At 42.9% G+C, this 22,472-nt stretch overlaps 3 protein-coding genes across 4 annotated transcripts; 2 read left to right on the forward strand and 1 right to left on the reverse strand.

Annotated features, from left to right (window-relative positions):
* The first annotated feature begins 304 nt into the window (after positions 1-304).
* On the forward strand, positions 305-17,940 carry LOC111656910 (serine/threonine-protein phosphatase 6 regulatory ankyrin repeat subunit A-like). 2 transcript variants are annotated; one of them, XM_023408815.2, is made up of 29 exons: positions 305-518; positions 7,442-7,525; positions 8,270-8,348; positions 9,520-9,590; positions 10,015-10,215; positions 10,291-10,378; positions 10,500-10,642; positions 10,842-10,949; positions 11,035-11,139; positions 11,664-11,742; positions 11,918-12,032; positions 12,263-12,345; positions 12,427-12,490; positions 12,648-12,716; positions 12,841-12,981; positions 13,102-13,213; positions 13,395-13,421; positions 13,774-13,848; positions 13,984-14,185; positions 14,306-14,393; positions 14,553-14,670; positions 14,785-15,004; positions 15,117-15,204; positions 15,290-15,373; positions 15,462-15,610; positions 15,699-15,781; positions 16,226-16,308; positions 16,415-16,506; positions 16,612-17,940. In XM_023408815.2, the coding sequence occupies exons 1-29, from the start codon at positions 492-494 to the stop codon at positions 16,902-16,904; spliced, it is 3,171 nt and encodes a 1,056-aa protein (XP_023264583.1). In that variant the 5' UTR covers positions 305-491; the 3' UTR covers positions 16,905-17,940. The 2 variants fall into 2 exon arrangements, with proteins under 2 accessions (XP_023264583.1, XP_023264582.1); XM_023408814.2 differs by lacking the exon at positions 305-518 and adding an exon at positions 3,263-5,569.
* btd (biotinidase) lies at positions 17,922-21,262 on the reverse strand. The gene is made up of 6 exons (XM_023408818.2): positions 20,808-21,262; positions 20,103-20,252; positions 19,770-19,921; positions 19,486-19,663; positions 18,791-19,378; positions 17,922-18,712 (listed from the first exon to the last, which is right to left on the reverse strand). Exons 1-6 carry the CDS (start codon positions 21,045-21,047, stop codon positions 18,440-18,442), a joined length of 1,581 nt encoding a protein of 526 aa, XP_023264586.1. The 5' UTR covers positions 21,048-21,262; the 3' UTR covers positions 17,922-18,439.
* An 87-nt stretch (positions 21,263-21,349) lies between these two features.
* On the forward strand, positions 21,350-22,194 carry LOC147818978 (distal membrane-arm assembly complex protein 1-like). The gene is made up of 2 exons (XM_087174711.1): positions 21,350-21,796; positions 21,887-22,194. Exons 1-2 carry the CDS (start codon positions 21,586-21,588, stop codon positions 21,955-21,957), a joined length of 282 nt encoding a protein of 93 aa, XP_087030837.1. The 5' UTR covers positions 21,350-21,585; the 3' UTR covers positions 21,958-22,194.
* The last annotated feature ends 278 nt before the right edge of the window (positions 22,195-22,472 follow it).

Raw genomic sequence — 22,472 nt, forward strand, 5'->3', positions numbered from 1 at the left:
TGAAATGTGTGTCCAGTGAGATACTTTTAAGTGAATCCTTTTTTTCTGTGGAATTCCTTTAAAAACAATCTCGCTGTGTGTCATGGGGAAATAAAATTATGATGAAATGATGGACGGACTTATCTTAAGTCAATTAAAAAGCATTACATGTCTAGAAGTTAAATGTCAATGAAAATTTGGGGAACTAAAGGGCTTATCATTATTGCTATGTAATGGACTGTCCCTTCAGCGCGTCAGAGCGTGTGAGCTGTCGGTGTTAGCTGGGGATTACGCTGAGTGCGGTAGTTGATTGTTGTGTGCTTTTTTCCCAAACTTCACAGTTTTGTCATTTCTGTCCCATGATGCGTGAGTTTGTTCATGGCAGGAAGGAAGGAAGAAGGGGAAGCAACGCCGTTTGACTCCGCTCCGGAGAGTCTGCCCCCCTCCCACCCCCGGTTAATTTACAGTAACTCCCGGGCGAGTTACTCTCCTTTTGGTTTTACACCGGGAACATGGCTGTGTTGAAGATACAAGATCAGGTAACTGTATCTATCGATCTAGCTAGCTAACATTTAACGTCAAGTTAAAAGGAATTCGTAAAAAGGATTCACGCTAGTTTGCTCGAGTGTTTACATGTAACTAGTCAACACCATGTCACATTGACTGTTCATTTTAGTGACAGTTTAACTTTACTAACATAAAACCGCCAAGTTTGTTTGGTGACTTAAACCAGTCTCGTAACTAAATGAATATTTAAAACAACTAAGGTCTTATGGCTGGGCTAATGTTGCTTAGGCTTTCTATCGTTCTTACTGTTTGTCAATTGACATCTGACATGTTAGCTAACTAGCTAGCGGTAACCAGTAAACAGAAAACCAGTTAACCTAACAACCGTGCTAGCGTCACGTCACCTGTTGCCCTACCTTAACGTAGTTCCGTTAAAACGGCCACTTTCATGTCATATTGGTGGTAACACGGCTGTTTAATGGATTTCTTCGGTGTTTTTTGACTGTTGGTGTTTGTTTCTGTTTATGATGGTGATGGACTAGTGAACACAGCTGGATAGCTAAGAGGGTAACAGGGTGGCTAACTCCCTTGCTCTGCTAACGTTAGACAAGTATGATGCCACTCCATTGTAAGGTTATTAACGTAAAGTTAATGAAACGTATTGTCTTGAATTGCGTTGCATATTTATGAATTAACTGACTGCAGGCCGATGATTTTCTACCATGGCAGCCTGTTTTGTCAGCTGTCTATTTCAGCCCCCTGCAAAGTCTCTCCAGGGCAGCTGTGGACGGTCACCTGTTGCTGGAGATAAGAAAGGCTGTCAGACTAAAATAGCAGGTGGTGCTGGCTCCGACGTCTCCAGCTGAGTTCATGAACCAGACACTCCACAGGCTAAAATCAGCTCTAGTGAACCCTGCGGGGAACTGAAGGTAGTTATATCCAGGGCACTGTCGTGGGCATCCGACACATTCATCTCTAACGAAGTAGAGGATTTTATCATTGTTGTTGTCACACAAGTTATTTTGTTAGCTAAAGACCCTTTTTTCACCATAGCTAATCACACTGAAGTGAGTTTGTGTGTTGTGTGACATATTTGAAAGTGTTGGGGTTGAATAACTTGTGATGGTCATTTGGCATTATTTATTACATTTTATACATTATCAGTAATTTAATAGAATAATAAGGTCACAATTAAATGAAAAAAGTAATTAGGGTTGGTGTGTGTTTAGAAATCTGAATTTGTGTCGGTTCAGAATTGGCCTAATTGTTTATAATAAGATACTATTTTGTAACTGTGGAGTTCAGTAAATCTTCAAAGTGGGTCAATGATTGTGCAGTTCTGTGTCCTGTCCTGGACTGACCAGTCTTCTGGCCAGTCAACAGACATGCAACAGGCGGAAGAGTGTGTGTGATTAGATCCCCTCTCTATTCTCCATTGTTCTCTATAGTGCTTGCTGACAGAGAAATGGACAAAAGGACAAAAATAGTCACACTGAGAGGGCAGGACTGGAGACAGGAGTGTGTGTCGTTTTTGGCAAAGGCTTCTGTTTGACCTCTAGAGGGCGCCATGTTGCTTAGGAGGAAAAACACTATGGTCCTGCCTGAGGAGAGAATTGGAAAAAGGCATTTAAGAGAACACACAATATGAAAACAGTAGCATACATGAGAGTGTTGTATTTTTGTTTTTGTGAGACTCTTTGGTATCCAAAGAGTCTCTAAGCACCATATAACATCTTGTTTGAGTTTTTGCAAAAGTGAAATGTGTACAGTATACATGCAGAGCAATTGCTATAGGTTCCCATTTTTACTGTCTTGTTTATCCATGAAATGAATCAAAACGACTGTGGTTTTATGAGTACACAGACTCAATAGGCCAGGCCACAGTTAGGATCCATACTGCCAAAGCAACACTTCATGATTAGACATTACTTAACTTGATTCAAAATGTCAATTAAAGGTGAGAAAAAATGTCATACAATAGCTAAATAAATAGACTACAGTGTATTTGTAGTAGCTTCCACAAAAGAGTCAACATGAAGGTGAAGCTGCAGTTAGGCATTTTATATCATAATGTATTTTACTTATATAACTTCAAATTGATGTAATGTCAGTGACTCATCCTCTGTTTGCCAGACAGAGCATTTAATGGATAGTATGTTGTGGTGGTCAGAGTGTGCATACCATACACGTAATGTCATGACAGAGAAGCTTTACTACAGATCACCATGTCATGATCTTTTAAAGCTTTGAAATCTCTTGATGTGAGCATCTTCACCGCTGCTCTCTGTGTAAGTATGTGTCCCACCACACACGCACACCCACATGTGCTGGCCTTTGTGTTTCTGGTCTGGGATTACATTACACACAGTGCATCCTGTCGCTGGGTCAAAGCAGAGGTCAGTGCTAGCCTGCATACTTTCACTCACATGTGCAGTCACGTTGGGTCTCTGTCATGAAGTGTAGCTAGTAGGTTGAGCTGTGATTTTGTTTGTGGGTATTTGTGATAATATTGTGCCTGCATCCTCTTGTTGTTGTGGTGAGATCGGGTTCGCCTTCTGTGTGTTTTTGTTAGGGTCCCATTACTGTGCCAGCACCAGCTCACCATTAATGGAGCAGGCATGTGATGTCTGCCCGCCTCATGAAAACATGTTCAACACGTAACAGATTTGATTTTTTATCTTTGTTGTCAGACTGTCGTTCTTATTATGCTCATCCTTGTTTGCTGTTGCTCACACTGTACTGTATGTAAAGGTTTTTCATACTGCACATGTTTCTTAGCTTGGCTTTGCTTTTGTGTCATGATTAAATACATAGATACACATAAATACCCAAACAGTTCACAGAAAGACTCATTTCTGATGCAAATGGCAACAAAATTTGCTCTGTAAACATCTTCGGGCTGCGCTGCTGAGTATACCCCCAGTGCTAGCAAGTGGGACAGACAAAACATTGGTTGTTTGGTTATATGCTTCCCAAACATCATTCTTTATTTGTGCCTTTCGATGCAAATCTGTAATCTCAACTCGATTGCTGTAGGACTGGAAAGATTGTAGCTGTGTTTCATATTAAGTTTATGAATGGTAAGTCCATTAGACTCAAAATTTAGGCCTGCAGAAAGGCTCCGTCCAAATGAATCTGTCTCTCTCATTCGTCCTCCCTCACTCCATCCGTCCCTCCCTCTGAGTTAATGGGGTTGTGCGGCTTGGCAAGATTGCTCTTTTTAGGATCTGTGTTGAATATGAAGGAGACGGAGGCACACACACACAGACATTCACGTACAGACTGGTCTTGTTAGCTACCCTCACATTCCCTGGCAAAGCCAGTTTGTTCCAGTTTTATAATGAGGAGATGAGGACTTTTGAAGCTATGCCACCGATACACTAAAGGGGATATTAGAACAAATGCATACTGATCTGGTATCCATTTTGTTTTATTCTCTCACATTTAGAGGGAAAGGCCACTTCTATTTTAGCACCAACTTTATGAAGATGCAGACTTCTAAAATCCTATTAAGCAAATTCTAAAAACAGCACAACATTATAGTGCATGAGGTTTCGTTTGTACCATGCTATGTGGGTTACAGTTTTTTAGATCATCTTAAGCTTGGTTATTTAATAAAATAGAAGGAGACTTTCAATGCCTTAACATTTTCACATCATCAATTTAATGCACAGTACCAAACAGCAGAGCTTTATTAAGAGGATTAGCACTGAATCCATAAAACAAGGATCAGAAAATCATGATACAGTCATAAATATGCAGACATTCTGAAAGTGTTGAATCTGTCAACGTACAACATGGCATTGGTTTGTGGAGATAGCAGGATTTTCAATAATTAGTAGTACTGCATCTCATTCTGTAATGTAAAACCACCATATCACTTCCATGTTTGTTGTTGTGACACTTAAAAACAGTGACAGCACTTTTTACCCATGCACTATGGGGACTTGTGGACTGGCACTATCCAGCAAGGGACTTGATAACAAATAGGAATCAAAGTAACGCCCTAACTGTCCTTTGGTCTGGTATTTCATTTTTGTGTTTTTGTAATTTTTGTATTGAACTTTCCCCTCTCTATTTCTGTTTCTTGAAATACTGTATTTTTGGATGATTATGTATCTTGGCCAACTTTCTCTAACCAGTTGACACTCACTGCTGTCCTCTGCCCCCTCTTTGTCCTTTGCTCCATTCATCTCCAGTTTTCTTTGTGTGTTGTAGTGCTCTAGGTACCTGCCTACAATTACACTCCCCCTTCTCTCTCTCTCTGTCTCGCTCTCTCACTCTCTCTCACACACACACACACACACACACACACACACACACTCTCTCTCTCTCCCTCCCTTCCCCCTCCTCTCCCTCTCCTTTTGAAAGAGCTGGCTTCAGCAGTCTGCCTGAAACGACCGATGCATACCCACACATACATCGGGTGCTACAGCCCCCGTCCACGCTAATCACAGGGTCTGTGTGTGTGTATTTGTATCTGACGTGTGTGTATGTGTGTGTTCCTGGCTGCAGCACAGCAGTGAGGATATGTAGCTTCCTGTGTGCTGCTGCTAGGCAGCCCAAGCTCATTCTGCCGCATGCCGCTTACCACCACCATTACGCAGAGGAATTCCCTGCTGTCTCCGCTACTGCTGCTCACAGAGAGTGCTAGTGTGGGTTAAAGAGAGGGGAGAGGAGGAGAGGAGACATGCAACAAAGCGACACTGACAGATAGAGGACAGAGCTGGATTTCACATTGGATTTTACATGAAGATGTGCAGCGTTTGTTTACGAGGAAATCACCCTGTTTATGGGATTTATTGCTGACCCCTGTACTCCTGAATTCTGCACATATGTAAGAAGGAACACTGTGTATTTGTGTGAGTGTGTGAGAGAGAGAGAGTGTGTGAGTGATTGTGTTGGTTTGTGTGAGTGTTTGTTCCTGATGCGGTCAGAGAGAGCTAGCCGTGTGTGTATTGTGGTGCTGGAGGAGGTGGAGGAGGATGAGTCCTCTTCTTCACCCCCACCTCCTCGGCCCAAATCATCCCCAGACCGCAGATCCCATCATGCCTCTCGAAAGGCTGCTGCTCAGGAGGACAAGGTGAGATGGGCTCTCTGATGTTTATTGAATTGTGTTTCAACATATGTTTGTCATGTCTTAGGCTTATATATAGTTTCTGTGTGAATAATAGCATTCACTGGAATTTTAAAGAGGCCACTGCACTACTCATACCTGTTCTGAAGTTTAAACCTATGATGAAATACATAGTTACATGTCCCATTGCATAAAAATACAATGCAGTGCCAACACATGTCCCCTACTGCTAAATATAGCATCAATATAATCACCAATATAGCTCTGTCATATGAGATGACTGCTGGTTAGTATAGATTATCACCAAAGCCTAGGCCTTTGTAGTCTCCAGTGTTGGCTTGATAAAGGGTAAGCCTACCATTGAAAAATGGTAATAACTCTTTTCATTCTATGAAAGCTGCTCTTTGAAGTGCACACTGAGAAGGGGGAAAGCCAGAGAAGATGTGCTGGCTCTAATGACAGGGTTTGTGCTCTTAGTCCATGTCTACCGTCTCCGGTCTTTGACATAGTGTCAGTGTTTATCAGTGTAATGGGAATGAGACAAATGCCGACATGCCTGAGAGCCCCACTTATTTTTAGATGGGACGAAATGAGAGAGGGATGAGGAGCACAGAGAGGCTGAGGGTAACTAGCAGATTCACATCATAGTGTTTATATAGTACTTAATGGCATAACTTCATTCTCACTTTACCTTGGCAGCCCTTGCTGGGATTAAGGGTGAATATGTGAAAAACGTTTGTCAGTGAGACGGACAATATTTCAGTGGACTTACTTGGTATATTGCAAAATAGGGAATGGTAATTGGGGTCTCTGCTAAATCTGCATCATCGTGTCAGTGTTTTAGTTTGTCAGTGCATTTTAAATAATGATGCAGCACAAAGTAGAGCACCGCTCACAGTTAATTGTACATGATCTATATTATTCCCCAGTTGAAATCCTTAAATTAAAACAGCATTGAACATATTGCTACAACTATCAGGTAATAGAGCAGTAGAGTACTAGTAGAGAGAGAGTAGTGGTATTATAAACAGAATAAAATCACTGTTGCTAAGTTAGTAATTATATAAAGATAATTGAAAACTGTATTTTGAGTATCCAGTATCCAGATCTGAATTGAGAGGTTAATATAATGTTACTTCTCTTAACCTTTAAATTGAATGGGCTCATGCTCTTCTGTTGCACAGCAATACCTCTTGAAGGTTTATGCTGACTGCTGTGCAACACTGTTTACAAATCCCACTCAGTATCAGCTGGCACCATGCGCTCATGCCAGCTGTTTACATGAACCTACACAGATGTATATGAAACTAAAGTGAGAGATGGTAAAAGAGGTGTGTCCAGGGTATTTTTGTTTAATCTCTCATGCATTTGCAGCTTCTTCCTTCCGGGGAAATTTGACATCTGTTCTCAAAAACATGCATACCTTGGATAACTTAAATTGTCCTAATAGTAGTGGAGAAGAAGAAATGCTTTGGTATTCATAGATAACCTGCCATTTTTTTTTCCCCTTTCAACTTGTATTTTACATTGCTGTTTTTCATTCTTATCAAGTGTCCTCACACCATGTGGCAGCAGAGCTTCAACCCCTCACAGACACATGACAAACATTTACGCACCGGTGTGTGCATACCTGTGCGTGTTTATATGCTGTATGCCGCAGCTGCTACTGTCATAAACAAATGTGTGATATACAGCCTTTGGTGACCTATGGCTCTCTACCAGCTTGGGATTATAGTGTCTGTGTGTGAGACTCTTCCATTTGCAACTGTCATAACTCTCACTGATAACACATTTGTCTGCATAGAAAATTACTGCCTTGCAAATTAAGGATGTAGTAGTGTGATTAAGCATGTACTGTCTTTTTTTCCGTCTCTATAGCCGTCTCTGTTAAGAGCTATCTTCAATGTGGACCCAGATGAAGTTCGCTCCCTCATATTCAAGAAAGAGGATGTCAATGTTCAGGTATGTCACATTCTTCATGTTATTTCCCCCCACACATCAGGACATAAAACAACACCAATGAGAGCAGCAGTCAGCCAGCAGGCTACAATTGATCTGGGTAGCTATCGATCAGTTGAGTGACTGAGAGTGCCTTCTGGCAGCTTCTTACCTTCCCCATTTTATATACTGTCAACCAGGGCAGGATACAATTGTTTGGGGACACAGTCTTTACATGTTATCTCTCTCCTTTTTTCCTCCCATCACTTTCTCTTTCTCTTCCTAGTCTTTCTGAATATATGTCCTCAGTTTACATCCCATTGTTTTCTATTCTTTGTTTTCTCTCTGTGCTTCTGTCTTTCTCTGGGTATATAGTGCTGGGGTCATCACACTGAGTCTTCCTGGAGTCAGCAACACTGGCCCAGGCCTATTGCACTCACATGACATTTGTTTATAGCCCCACTCTGCTGATTGCTCTCTACTGCACTGGAGGAGAGAGAGGTGGAGTGGAGTGATGGAGCACAGTGAAGAATAGAACTGAACAGATGACGGACATTCTTTCCCTTGTCATTTTAATCTCATGTTTCTTGTGGTCTGCAATAGTGTGAGGTCTGTGGATTTTGTTTGGGGCATGTGATATATGCTTTCACTCATTCATGATGTGTGTTTGTGTGTGAGCATTTGTTTCAAGGCCCATGTTTATAAAAACAAGAGAAATGATGGCTTTGTTTAATTAAATGTTTTCTTTGGTTTGGGATCTCCTGTCAGGACAATGAGAAGCGGACGCCTCTGCATGCCGCAGCCTACCTGGGAGATGCTGAGATCATTGAGCTGCTCATCCTCTCAGGTAGCTTCAATCTACCAATCTGTTCAGCCATCCATTCCATTTCATTTCCACCTAATATCCATGCACTTCTAGTATCAGTTCTACTTGAAAGCTTACTCATGCATACATTTATTTGCCCGTGTGTTTCACCTGTGCCTCCACATTACCTCTTTTTATTAATTCTTCTGTGCATTCAAACATTTATTCATGTTTTTTGTTTACAATTCATTTATTATCACCCTTTTATCATTTTGAGTAAGATTATCTTGAAATAATTTAATTTGTTGCCAAAGCAAAGCAGCTTGTTTCAAGAAATACTTTGAATTATTTGAGCTTGAAACTAAAGTTATGATTTGCTAATTATTTACCTTATTTCAAGATGCTGTTTGCTATGTCCCTAAAAATTCTTGAAACAAGAAACTAAATTGTAAACAAGATGATTATCTATTTTTTGAGCCTCAGTGCTGAAGCAGATTTATTAAATTTCATCAGTGTCATGTTACCCCTCATTTTACTTTGTGTTGTATCAGTTTATCCTGTTTCCATCCAACTTTGTGCTTTTCCTAAACTCTTCAAAGCCACTGCCCGCTCTTCATCTCTCTCATCCTCACATAATTCCCTCAGTAGTTTCCATGCCCGTGTGTCTGCTCGCTGCTCTCTAGGTCACTGGTGACATTTCTTGTGATTTATCAATCATCTGATAGGGTCTGTGCCGGCTTGGCTTACTGTAAAGTCATCTGAGCACGTCAGGAGGTGGGGCCGACTCTGTCGTAACACAAGAGTAGAGTGAGGGGCTGTGTGTATACGTGTGTGTATGTGTTTGTGTGTTCAGTGTTTCTCAATAACGTGAAGTGCTAGCAACAGGTGCAGCTTCAGGACTATTTTAACCCCCAAGCTGTGCCAAAGAGGAATGGGGAGATTTATATCTTCCAGGCACGACTGGCTCACAAGACCCCTTTCCACAAGTCATGTAAAAAGCTTTTAAAACTTTTAGGTAGATTTTTTTCTTTACTCTTCGCACTCTCATTTAGGTATCTAAGGCCTTCAGCGTGTCTTTCCATGAGCAGACATTTTTCAGGTTTTCAACATGTCTGCCACTGTTGACTTTGACATCTCTACTCTCTCTCTCTCTCTCTCTCTCTCTCTCTCTCTCTCTCTCTCTCTCTCACACACGCTCCTTCTCTCATCCAAGGAGCCCGAGTAAATGCCAAAGATAACAAGTGGTTGACTCCTCTTCACCGAGCTGTTGCCTCTTGTAGTGAGGTAACAATTACACAAACACACACAATAATATGTACTCTGGTCACTTTCTTGCAATCCTGTAACGCTCTTCCTCTCACAATTAAGGAAATGCACTGAGTCTGACAGTTAACCAGGAGAAAATTATTGCTGGTGTGATAAGTTTTGCAGATTTAAACAATCTGGCTTTAAAAGGGCAAATGGACATAACCAGTGTGTTAGTGTTTGATAAGACTTCATAATGTCTTTACCTCTTCTGGGCAACGTGCCGACACTAACAGAGCCCCTTGCATTACTATTCTTAGGGGGCTTTCATGCGAAAGACTTTTATAACCTCCCACATACAACCACCTGCACACACTGGCCTACACTTTGTCAGAACACTGAGGCATATTAGAAAATGGAGCCTCTGTCTGCACACTCTGACCCAGGCTTCCTCTCCATCCAGGACGCAGTGGCAGTGTTGCTGAAGCACAGTGCAGATGTTAACGCTAGGGACAAGAACTGGCAGACACCGCTCCATGTAGCAGCTAGCAACAAGGCTGTGCGCTGTGCCGAGGCTTTGGTGCCACTGCTAAGCAATGTCAACGTCTCTGACCGAGCTGGACGCACTGCTCTGCACCACGCTGCATTCAGTGGACATGTAGAGGTTGGTTTCTTTTTCTTTTATACACACACAGACAAACATACATCAGCACCTATTTAATTCACTTTTGTGTGTCAGATGGTGAAGTTGCTGCTGTCCAGAGGAGCCAACCTTAACGCATTTGACAAGAAGGACAGGAGAGCGATCCACTGGGCAGCCTACATGGGTAAGACTGCAGTAATATGGGTTCCTAGTTGTCAGTTTAACAAATGGAACAGGGCATAATGCACTGGACTGTCTTAACTGGGTTGACCCTGACTCATCTCATTCTCTCTCCTCTGCTTCAGGTCACCTAGAGGTGGTGAAGTTATTGGTGGCCAGTGGAGCTGAGGTGGACTGTAAGGACAAGAAGGCCTACACTCCGCTCCATGCAGCTGCCTCCAGTGGCATGAGCAGCACAGTGCATTACCTGCTGAGCCTGGGGGTCCATGTCAGTACACGTGCACTAGCAATGTTCTTAATATGTATATAATGTGCTATGACCCTTGAACCTTGCAAAATCTTGAACTGTGAATATACAAGCTATTTCAAATTATAAAATAACGAGATAATGATATAATATTCTTTAGTCAATAAATTGAAGAAAACCCTGCAACCTACACCATGTTTCTGATTCTCTCTTTGCATAGGTGAACGAAGTGAATGCCTACGGCAACACCCCACTCCATTTGGCCTGTTACAACGGACAGGATGTGGTGGTCAGTGAGCTCATTGAGGCAGGGGCCAATGTCAACCAGGTGTGTGAACGTCTCTCCGTGCGAGATATTACTTTCATGGTCACTGTGTGTGTTTTAATTGTGCCCATTTTGTGCCTCGCTTCAGGTGAACGAGAGGGAGTTTTCTGCTCTCCACTTTGCCTCCTCCTCACGCCAGGGGGCGCTGTGCCAGGAACTGCTCTTAGCCCACGGAGCTTACATCAACATGCGGGTGTGTCCATATGCAGATAATCTTTCACACAAACAGACATTTAGCTGAGAAAGAGTGTTTGCTTTTATTGATATAGTTGAAGTTAGTTTATATATTATCAAAAGAACACATATTAACATAATGAAAAAGAGCCTGTGTCCTCAACTCTTACCAGAGTGTATGTCGCTCTGTATCTTGTAGAAAGTTCAAATGACAGCGTTGTTAACACTTTGGTAGCAGTGATGGAAACTGATTTTTGGTCCCCACAGCCTCAAGATGTAAGGCCATATGGAAAACGGAGGGGGGGGGGTGTGGCTCCCCGAGGCTGCAAGCTGCTCAGGGAATATGTTTGTGTGTGTGTGTGTCTGTGTGTCTGTGTGTGTGTGGTCCACAAGGGGCTGTTCATTCTAAGCTTTTTAGACTCACAGTTGAGTCAGCTGCCCACACTGACACTCTGCTGCAACACTGATATACTGTACAGGCCTTATTCAGAAAATCATAATCATCTTCTTTATCTGTGCTCGTCTCTCCCACTATCTGTCCAGAGTAAGGATGGCAAGTCTCCCCTCCACATGGCAGCTACCCATGGAAGGTTCTCCTGCTCTCAGGCCCTCATTCAGAATGGTGAGAGCCCCTACAGTGTGCTGCCTGCTTCATGCTTGAATTCACATTGGTTTGCATGTTTCCAAACGTAGTACACACTGTATGTTGCACAATATGCAAAATTATCTGGATTAATTTCAGTCTGCTGATTGTCTTGTGTTGTTTTAATGTAAATCTTTAATTTATGTGTGTCTAGGAGCTGAGATTGATTGTGAGGACAAAAGCAGAAACACTGCCCTTCACATCGCTGCCCGCTATGGCCATGAGCTCATCATCACAGCACTCATCAAACATGGAGCAAATGCCGCCAAGTTAGTAACAACTCACATTCAACCATCTGTCTATCTTCCCGCTGAATCCAATCTGAGCTTCGGTAATAAGACACACAGATAAAAAAGAAACTATTTGATGACTAGGGATGTTTAAACATTCTTTCAACCTCTTTTTGTTTTCTTCCTGTAATCAAAAATGCAGCTACACTCTCACACCTTATCCTTCGTGTCCTGTATTGACTTGTCTTCTATGCCTTTTATCTTTTCAGGAGAGGCATTCATGGGATGTTCCCTCTCCACCTGGCAGCTCTCAGCGGCTTCTCAGATTGCTGCAGGAAGCTGCTGTCCTCAGGTACATTCATGCTGACACCATTCTTGCCATTGCGATCACCCAGTTGACATCCAAATTGATGCTGATTGCATATTTGCGCAGGGTTTGACATAGACACCCCTGATGACTTTGGAAGGACCTGTCTACATGCTGCTGCAGCTGGGGGGTGAGTCATTGTTCTTTCTTACTTCCTTAATATTGTTTCATTTGTAGTCCTCTTTATATGTCTTATTTAACAGCATTCACAAACAGAGAGCTCCTACTTGATTATGATAGATTGTTATGTGAACAAACCTCACCGTTATAGCTTTCTCTTCAACCAGGAACCTGGAGTGTCTGAACCTGCTGTTAAACATAGGAGCCGACTTTAACAGAAAAGACAACTTTGGAAGGTGAGCCAAGTGTGTAGTTTAATTCTGGGACAGCTGGGGATGGAAATAAATAAGATACTGGTGAATCTTTAAGAGTGTGAAGTTCTCACCGGTATAAATAACGTTGGTTCTCTGACCATCCCAGGACCCCATTACACTATGCATCAGCCAACTGTAACTACCAGTGTTTGTTTGCCTTGGTGGGCTCCGGGGCAAGCATTAATGAGCTGGACCAGAGAGGCTGCAGCCCCCTGCACTATGCTGCTGCTGCTGACACTGATGGAAAGTAAGTTCTTCTCTGTGTTTAATTTATGCAATTTATTGTCAAGCGTCAAAGAGTCCTCAGTGTCAGACGGAGGCTTTTGTTTAAAAACAAAACCATTCTCTTCTGTTTCGTCTTTGTCAGGTGTGTGGAGTACCTGTTGAGGAACGATGCTGATCCAGCAGTGAGAGACAAACAGGGTTACAGCGCTGTGCATTATGCCTCAGCCTACGGGCGCACACTCTGCCTGGAATTGGTGTGTACAGCTACCACGCTGAGTGAAAATGTTGTGTGTCCTACACAGGGTCATGAAAAATCATGCAAATTAAAATTGATCACTTTCATATATTAGACTGTAAAGAAATCTTTGGAGAAGTGCTTACTTACAAATATACTTGTCATAGTATCCTAAACAATCTTTTTTCTCTTTCTTTTAGATGGCAAGTGAGACACCTCTTGATGTGGTAAGAGAGTAAGAAAGAAAATCCATTCACCCACTGTTGCACAATGAGTTCTTACACTGATTCTTTATAAGTAGCTCCCTCTGTTGGGCAAATGGAGCTACTGTGAAAACTCCTCTGTCTTGTTTTGGCAGGTCAAGGTTATATGCATTTCAGAAAAATCTTGTTTAACCTCAAACTCCTTGTGACTCACACATTTGTCTCCTGTGTAGCTGCATCCTTTCAGTAAATTTGTAGCACGTGCAGCAGTGTGACCATAGCTTAATTTCTGAGGCGCTCTAATGAGGCAGTGACTTGCCATATGTGCAAACCTGGATCTGAGATGAGTAACATGTGAACTATCTCTCTATTTCAGTTAATGGAGACATCAGGAACAGACATCCTGAGTGACTCAGAGAGCCAGGCCCCTGTCAGTCCACTGCATCTGGCGGTCAGTTCAAGGATTTGTCAGTGTGTCTCTTTCACACCAAATGGATTTCACTGTCCCCATCTTTAATGAGGGACATTCCCATTGCTGTTAAATAAAGTGAGTGTGTGTTGCCGTGTGTGTCCTTCATTCATCCAGGCTTACCATGGACACTGTGGAGCATTAGAGGCCCTCTTGTCATCCCTGCTGGATGTGGATGTTCGCAGCCCAGAGGGTCGGACCCCCCTCAGCCTGGCCTGCTCCAGGGGTCATCAGGAGTGTGTCTCCCTGCTGCTGCACCACGGCGCCTCACCAATGACCCATGACTACACACACAAAAAGACAGCCATACACGCTGCAGGTATACAAGTGCGGAAATCTGACCTTCACATGACATGAATGAGGTTTATTTTTTGGCTTGTAAAATGGAAAACATGTTGTTGCTTTAGAGAATAAGCATGACTGTGTCTCTCTGCCATAGCTATGAATGGCCACCCAGAGTGCCTGCGCCTGCTCATGAGCAACAACGACCAACACATAAACGTGGACATACAAGACACCAACGGACAGTGAGTGTGTATGTGTGTGCATGGACAAAATGGCTTAAGCTTGAGGCTTTCACTGAGTTTAGTATGCTGCTGTTTTGTTTGAGTAGAATACACTAACTAGCTTCACCTGAACACTGAATAAAAAAGCTGTTTTATGTCATTTTTCCACTCTGTATAAAGGACTCCTCTGATGTTGGCAGTGCTGAACGGACACACAGAGTGTGTGTACTCTCTGCTGAGTCAAGGAGCCAGTGTAGAGAATCAGGACCGCTGGGGGAGGACTGCACTACACCGAGGGGTGAGACAGTCACAAACACCAACTAACATTAGAACTTACAAAAAAAAAAGGATTTGTATTATGATATATTTATTTATAATTTCTGACGTCTTCCACTTTTACATTTTCACACAGGCAGTGACAGGCCAGGAGGAGTGTGTGGAGGCGCTCCTCCAGCGGGGGGCCAGTGTGTGTGTGAGGGACATTCGGGGCCGCTCCCCTCTTCACCTGGCATCAGCTTGCGGCCGTGTGGGTGCCCTGGGTGCCCTGCTGCAGGCCACCAGCGCCTCACACACTGACACACACCTCACTGATAACCACGGCTACACACCTCTGCACTGGGCCTGTTACAACGGTACTGGGACATAGCAGGGAACACTTGAGAGACCTGCCAACATCAGTGTTCTGTATGAGGCCACAGCAAAGTAGTATTTACATCTTTCTGTCATCTTCCTCTGTCTCTCTAGGATATGATGCGTGTGTGGAGGTGCTGTTAGACCAGGAGGTGTTCAGGAAGATTAAGGGCAACTCATTCAGTCCACTGCACTGTGCTGTGTAAGACCTTGTCTGTACCCATGATGTTTTCATGTAGATGGACATTGGTGTGAGGGTATTTGAGAGTGTGTGTTGTGTGTTTCAGTATGAACGATAACGAAGGAGTGGCTGAGATGTTAATTGACTCCCTGGGCACAACTATCATCAACACCACTGACTCTAAGGGCAGGTAAGAGACGCAAATTATATTATGTTTCTATAAACAGAGTGAGCACAAGCTCTGTTGGTATAATGTTACTGTATTTGTGTTAATGCAGGACCCCCCTTCACGCTGCAGCTTTTTCTGACCATGTGGAGTGTGTTTCCCTCCTTCTGAGCCACGGAGCTCAGGCAAACGTAGTCGACACAAACTTGCGCAGGACGCCACTGATGATGGCAGCTCTTAACGGACAGACCAATGCAGTGGGTCAGTACACTAACTTACACAGAGATAAACTGTTGGCCTTTGTTTTCCAAACCTCTGACATGTAACCGTCTCCATTCGTGTGTTACAGAGGTGTTAGTGAGCAGCGCTAAAGCAGACATGGCATTCCAGGATAGAAAGAGGAACACAGCATTACATCTGGCTTGCAGCAAGGTAACAACCATTCATAGACGCAGAAAATGTTTTTTTATACACTGGCCACGGTGATTTATAGATATTAACATGTCAGCAGATACATATGAGGATCTATGACCAAACAGAAGAAAAGTAATGACCTATTCAATATTAAAAATCTTCTGGATGGTGGAAAAGTTAATTACACAACTAAATAATTGTGATTTTCTTGTGTTACTGTAAATGTCACAAAATGTCCTCAAAACCAGATGTGTCCTACATGTTGGAATAAAAAAGCCACAACACAGGTTCATACATTAAATATACAACTGAAATCATAAATTAGGGACTTACAACATAACATGCAATGTACATAATCTGCAAGTAGTTACAATTGGACAACTGTACTTTCATATTTTGCAAGAAATCTATGATTGTACTTATTTAAATTTTTCATTGTCCATCACTGTCTGTTTCTCTCAGGGTCATGAGACGAGTGCCTTGCTGATTCTGGAGAAGGTCAGCGACAGGAACCTTATCAACTGCACCAATGCTGCTCTCCAGACGTACGTACCAGGGTGCAGACAGATGCTCAGCTCTGCAGAGGGATAACTCATTAAGTTCTCATTGGATCTGTTTTAACAGTGTGTATCTCCTCCCTACCCCCTGCAGGCCCCTGCATGTAGCAGCCAGGAAGGGTTTGACGGTGGTGGTTCAGGAGCTGCTGGGGAAAGGAGCCAGTGTGTTAGCAGTGGACGAGAACGGTCAACTTTCATGTCACTGGTTTAGCACTCACTATCTATATTTACACATGTAGTTTTAGAATGAAATCATAACTTTTTTTCCTCCTTCACTCTTCTTATCTCTAGGCTACACCCCAGCTTTGGCCTGTGCCCCCAACCGTGATGTAGCCGACTGCCTGGCCCTCATCCTCAACTCCATGATGCCCACCTCCCCTATGGTCACCATAGCAGCTTTACCTGCACTTTCCCTCACTCAAACAGTCATCAACCACCACCCCACTTCCAACCACATCTCCAAAGGCGTGGCCTTTGATGCCCCACCCCCTATGCGGCCTGACCACGCCTCCTACTGCAGGCCTGAGCGCCCACTGTCCTCTGCAGACGACGAACTGAATGACTCAGATTCAGAGACGTACTGAGAACTATTGGAGAGAGTCCCACAATTCTGGTAGGCTAGCCAGCCACTCAGGAGCCTTAATAGTTCACTGACAAGGGTCAAAAAGAGAGGGAAGAGGGAGAAAGTAGAGTCAGATTATTTTTAGGTAAGCCTCTTCAAATGTAATAATAATAATTGTTCTAAACCAGATGTTTGTTTCCTTAAGGTGCGTACCCATGGGGTAGAAAATAATGTACTAAAATGTAGAGTAAGGTGAATACACACTACATTTCTCTCAGACAGCATCACTGTATGGTCAGTAACGTGGCCAGGGTCTTTTTAAATTTAAAGCAATGCTGTTTTTCTTTTTAAATGCAGCTCCTTCTTTTTGCTGATACTTCCTGGAGTGGTTTTAAGCCTTTTCACAGTTTTTCCTTCAACTATTACTAGAGGAGCATGTACTGAAGAAAAGCTCAGAGGACAGCTTTTTTTTTTTTTCCATGATTGTCTAAAGAAAAAAAACGGAGGGACAATCTTATGGGACCACTGATGAGCTGTTTTCCCTACTCTACTTTTGTTTTTTCTTCAAGCTGTTGTGGCAGACACTGATGGCTATCCCTCACACACATTGGTAAAGCTGCGTCATTGATTTTGAACCACTTTTTGATTCCTACAAGAGGAAGTCATTAATGAATCCTATGAATTTATTCCAAGTGGAGGCTGAATCCTTGGGAGCCGATTCTGACAGCAGGTGGATGTAAGACCAATTTACTGTATGATTGGTTCCGGAGTCAGCTGATTGAGTGCAAAGGAGCACCCCAAGGAACTTTTAACTTGCAATGCTGTAAACTACTTAATGTCTGTGTACTGTACTGGAGACAGGAGAAAGTGGCTGACACTGTGCATATGTGTGTAAGAGATATTGTGTGTGCGTGTGTTTGTGTGTGTGACAGAGAAAAAGAGAAATTAATAAATATTGCCTTTTTAGGAATAAGCAACTTTCGGGCAAAGGATGAACACTAATTGGTGCAATGTTTGTAAAGATAAAGTAACGAATGAATAAAAATATTTGTTTTTGATTTATTGCAGTTTGTATATGACGGAGCACAAATGTGAAACAGCTGAGTTGTCATTGCTGGTCTGGGTCAGAACAGTTAATTTTCTAAAATCACTTTATAAATGTATTTTACATCTCTCCTGACAGACACATTTATTCCAAAGTTATTATTTATTTGTGCAACTAACAATTGTTTTCATTCATAAATTGCCCTTTTTTTTTTTTCTTTTTTTTTTTTAAATCGATTGTTTTGTCTTTAAAAAGACAGAAAATTGTGGAAAATGCTCCCCATAATTTCACAGCTCAAGCTGACATTCCCACATATCCCACCAACAGTGTAAAACTAAAAGATATTCAGTTTACATTCATGTCTGCTAAAGAAAAGCATTGAATCCTTGTATTGGAGAAGCAAGGATTCAACAACTAGTCACTAAAATGGTTGCCCCTCAAATTGATGTAAATCAACTAATCAATTAATTAAGTAATCATTGCAGCTTTCATTATCCAGGTCCAGGTCTAGGTCATTCATTATCCAGGTGGTACATTCGTCCGTACAGAACGGCAGTGACCAGGCCACCAGTCATGTTTGAATGTTTCATGGTCACTCTGCCACCTGCAGTCTTCTCCAGATGCTCTGGCTGCTCCAGGACCAGTTGACTCGCCAAAACTGATGGATACACATATCTGGTCCCAAACTTCCCCTCCAACAGGAAGTCCATTTTAGTCTCAGCTTCTTCCACTTCCTGTCCACACGAACTGGCCTCTGACCCGGCACAGCGGACAAATGCACACACCTGTAGACAGAGATGGGATAAATGTGACGTATGTCATGTTTACCAGTTTTAAATATTCAAAGTTCTCCTCATTCATACCTGCAGGGCATAGCGTCCATTCACAGTGTGAGTTCCAGCAAATGCTCCCAATGCATAGAGCTCTTTACTACCACCCTGTGGTAACTGCCGGTACTGCAGGTGACAGCAGAAAGTGCCATCACACACATTAAGTTTGCCCTCTGTCCCGTTTACCAACACAAATGTAAATGAGTCATACATCATAGATGAAACGAAGGTGACGGAGGAGGGAGAGACTGCAGAAGCAGTTTCAGGATGAGAAGAATCAAAGCAGTTCTCTTGATGACAGTATCCAGAGTCTGTATTGGACTCGGCCCTTACTACCCCCTCCTCTGTGGCCACACTCTGCCCCACCGACAGTGGCTTCAAGACTGGCACCCTGGCCACCAGCAGCCTGCCCTCCTCTGGATCTCCTTTCTGCGCGTGGTGATAGGTGGCAGAAAAGGGGCTGTAGATACCACTTCCTGTCATGATGAGTTGGTCGTTGCGAATGTTGGCTGCCAGTAGAGTGATATTAGCACCCAGGCTTAACGCCCGCTGGAACTGAATCGTATCCAGCAGGGGGAGCTGGTTCATCCATGCTGTTGGGAAGATCAGCTGACGCACGCCCTAAAAGAGGTGCAAAAAAAGAGGCTGAGGATAAGAGGAGATAAAAACACTGCAAATTACAGCTGAATACATATTCTTGTTACTATCTGTGTATATTTTTTTCCTACACTCTCCATCAGGGCAACTGTGGGCTGATAGAACAGGATATCAAAGCAGGTGAGGAGGCCAAATCTCCCGGCAAAAGGTGTATCAAATGTTACGATCTCAGGTTGTGGTGGTGTATCAAAGGCCTCCTCAAAGTACAGGTTATATTTATGGAGGCGCGCCACCAGCTGGCCATCAGACCTGTATGGAAGAAGATACTGTGAACACTTCACATACTAGGAAACTGTGTATTTGTGTACTTGCTGGACTACAGCTGAACTACTCCTATTTTAAGGTTACACTGCACCTGAAAGCCACATTGGTGTTGAACTGCCAGCGTCCATCAGAGGGACAGGTGGAGGAAGGGCTGGTCTTAAGGGGGCAGGGCTGCAAGTCACCCATGTTGGCCACCAGGTAGAGGTTGTAACGACGTGCCATACAGCTCAACCTCTGAAGAACCTATGAAACAACCACACTCAAGTGAAGAGTGAAAGCTCTGGGCAGCCTAGTGGTATCTCCATGTCAAGGCAGTCCTCACCAAAACAGTGTGTCATGTCAGACTGCCTGCTCAGTAACAACATCAAATCTAAATGATCTCTTTATATAAACTCAAAAATCAAACAAGTGCAAGATTGTTCACCTCAGTGTTGTTGTATCTTCCTGGCTCTGTGCAGGGATTCCAGCTCTCCTGCTGGGGGTCAGGAATAGTTTCGAGGTAGCCAGAGATGGACGATCGGCTGAAGTTGAAACCTTGAAGACCATCCTCTGGAAACACCAGGATCTGGGCACCCTGACCGAGGGAAGATGAAGGCAGAGCATCAGCATGAGAAAGGAGACACGTTTCATCAAACTGTCCCAATGAATCCCTTTTGTATCATTACACCCACTTGTTATCTGGTCATGTAAAAACACGAATACCTATGTTTACAATGGAATTAACTGGTTTGCAAAAATAATAACAGAAACTCACTGTTAAATGTAGTTTCATATTATGCATATGTTAATATTCTGCATTTTGAGATGGCCTGGGATTTCTATGCATGGGTCCAATGACCAGTAAAGTTTGAGTTAAAAAATTAACAAAAAAGGAACACTGTTTGACTGCTCAAAAAATATGATATATGATCTAGAAATTGTGAAATGGAGCCTCTAATCCTGTAAGTAGTTTGAATTATCTTTGTGAGGTACGTGATTTTGAAGACAATTTAGTCCTGGTGCTTTACTTTTGGGATTACATATCTGACAGAAGGAGATTTACATAACTTATTTTTGAAAGCAAGTAATGAGCGATATTGTTTCTTTTGCTTCAAAGAAACATTTTTAAAACTCTCTAAACTGTCTTTACCTTTTGGGCAGCCCGGGCAGCCTGCTCCTCGTAGATATCCAGGTTTTTCTGCATATGTTGCAGGGCAGCGGGGCGTGACAGGGGGACATGAGGCTCCGGGTTCAGGATTAAATGGTGCTCATAAACAGCAGCAACGTATGAAGAGTCCGCAACGGGCTCAGTTTGACCAACGACCGACAGTAAAGAAAAACAGAGACAAACGGCAACTATCAAAAGCATTGTTTCTTCCCTGAAAGACATGGTGTGACCGACTAGTTGCACCACTGAGCCTGTTGTAAGAGATCAGAAGTCCAGGTAAACCGAGCTGACTCAGCTGAGTAATTTTCTGGTGTAACGACGATAAGAAGCTCCCGTTGCGAAATAGTGTTTAATGTATAAATGTTGATCCACATTTTCGTAGCTTGTGAACCAACTCCATGTTGTACCTTATGCGTTTGACTTGACCGCTAGGAGCTCTTTCACAGTACTACTGTGCTAACTGGCAAGTAAAGGTAAATAAAACTTTTATTTTGAAAATACTCGACAGGAAACACTAGGCGCCTAACTCGGAACCACTTTGTAAATTTGACCTTTTCTCACAACCAACATGAGTGGGACCTGTATTAAACGTTGATAGTAAATTTTTCCTTTTATTTGGACGAATTGTTTGAACATTTGAGGGCAAATACCAAAAAGCAGGAAGGACGTTTTTATCGTGTTTGTCTGTCAGTTTGTCTTTAACCAGGGTGCGTATTAGCATTAGCATTGGCATTAGCATTAGCACCCACCCTCCAGTGCAATGTCAACAGTTCCAGAGGCACCAACAGGAGGAGCAGGTGACCCCGTGTCTAAACCCAGCCAGATGTTTAAGGGCTGCTGGAGCTGTCGGCTCATCTCCGGCGGTGGTTTGATCTTGTCTGGAGCTTATGTGTTTATGGCAGCCCGGAAAGTGATGGGACGAGGCGGACCTACCTCCATGGGCACAGTGGCACAGATTACATTCGCTGCAAGTGAGTCATATAATACTCCGGACTGTTTAGGTGCAACATTACTTGTGGTCATCTTTTCAAAGAAGTAATACACCTGTGTTTAACTCTCAGGTTTGGCTGCGTGGGGAATCGTAGTCATCGCTGACCCGGTAGGAAAAGCACAGAAGAAGACTGTGACGTGAGGACTGTTCACAAACAGAATGCAGAAATGAATGTGTTTAAATAGCTCAGACATGGACTGACAGGACTAATGTGAGGATAATGAAACCAACTCAAAGACGCTGCTCCGAGGACCTGCAGGAAAGTGTGTTAGTCTCATGGTAAAGCATGAGAAAGGATTTTTGTTGGCATTGTGTGGATGAGAATCCTGCAGCATTGGAAGTTAATGAGTGCTTGAATTAAAACGGAAAGTGATCATATATTTGGCCAAAATGCTATTTTAAATGTTAACTTTCTATCAGTAATGATTTGTCATGAATACAATAATATCAACATTACAATAATGAGTGAGGAAGCATACTCAAGTGTCAGAGCCCTGCCACCCTAATAACTAAGTGAATCCAGGAATAATTAATTAACATGTGCTTTTCCTACTCACCATGTCGGTGGAAAAAAGCTCATACAGCAGATGGTTCCTATGTGAACATTGTCAGCACAAAACACAACTGATGATTTCTTGCAGTATGTTTACGTTGAA

The sequence above is a fragment of the Seriola lalandi genome, unplaced genomic scaffold, assembly GCF_002814215.2.
Source record: "Seriola lalandi dorsalis isolate HSWRI2012SDOR001 ecotype SW California unplaced genomic scaffold, Sedor1 jcf7180002054374, whole genome shotgun sequence".
NCBI lineage: Eukaryota > Metazoa > Chordata > Actinopteri > Carangiformes > Carangidae > Seriola > Seriola lalandi.

Bases quoted from the DNA above. Each gene is read 5' to 3' on its own strand.
- LOC147818978 (XM_087174711.1), top strand. From the start codon at position 21,586: ATGTCAACAGTTCCAGAGGCACCAACAGGAGGAGCAGGTGACCCCGTG. The intron at 21,797-21,886 runs GTGAGTCATATA...TTTAACTCTCAG, and splicing joins ACAGATTACATTCGCTGCAA to GTTTGGCTGCGTGGGGAATC.
- LOC111656910 (XM_023408814.2), top strand. From the start codon at position 5,279: ATGGGATTTATTGCTGACCCCTGTACTCCTGAATTCTGCACATATGTA. The intron at 15,205-15,289 runs GTAAGACCTTGT...TGTGTGTTTCAG, and splicing joins AGTCCACTGCACTGTGCTGT to TATGAACGATAACGAAGGAG. The intron at 15,611-15,698 runs GTCAGTACACTA...CGTGTGTTACAG, and splicing joins CGGACAGACCAATGCAGTGG to AGGTGTTAGTGAGCAGCGCT.
- btd (XM_023408818.2), bottom strand. From the start codon at position 21,047: ATGTCTTTCAGGGAAGAAACAATGCTTTTGATAGTTGCCGTTTGTCTC. The intron at 19,922-20,102 runs GTGAACAATCTT...GTTGTTTCATAG, and splicing joins GAAGATACAACAACACTGAG to GTTCTTCAGAGGTTGAGCTG. The intron at 19,664-19,769 runs GTGCAGTGTAAC...TCTTCCATACAG, and splicing joins AACACCAATGTGGCTTTCAG to GTCTGATGGCCAGCTGGTGG.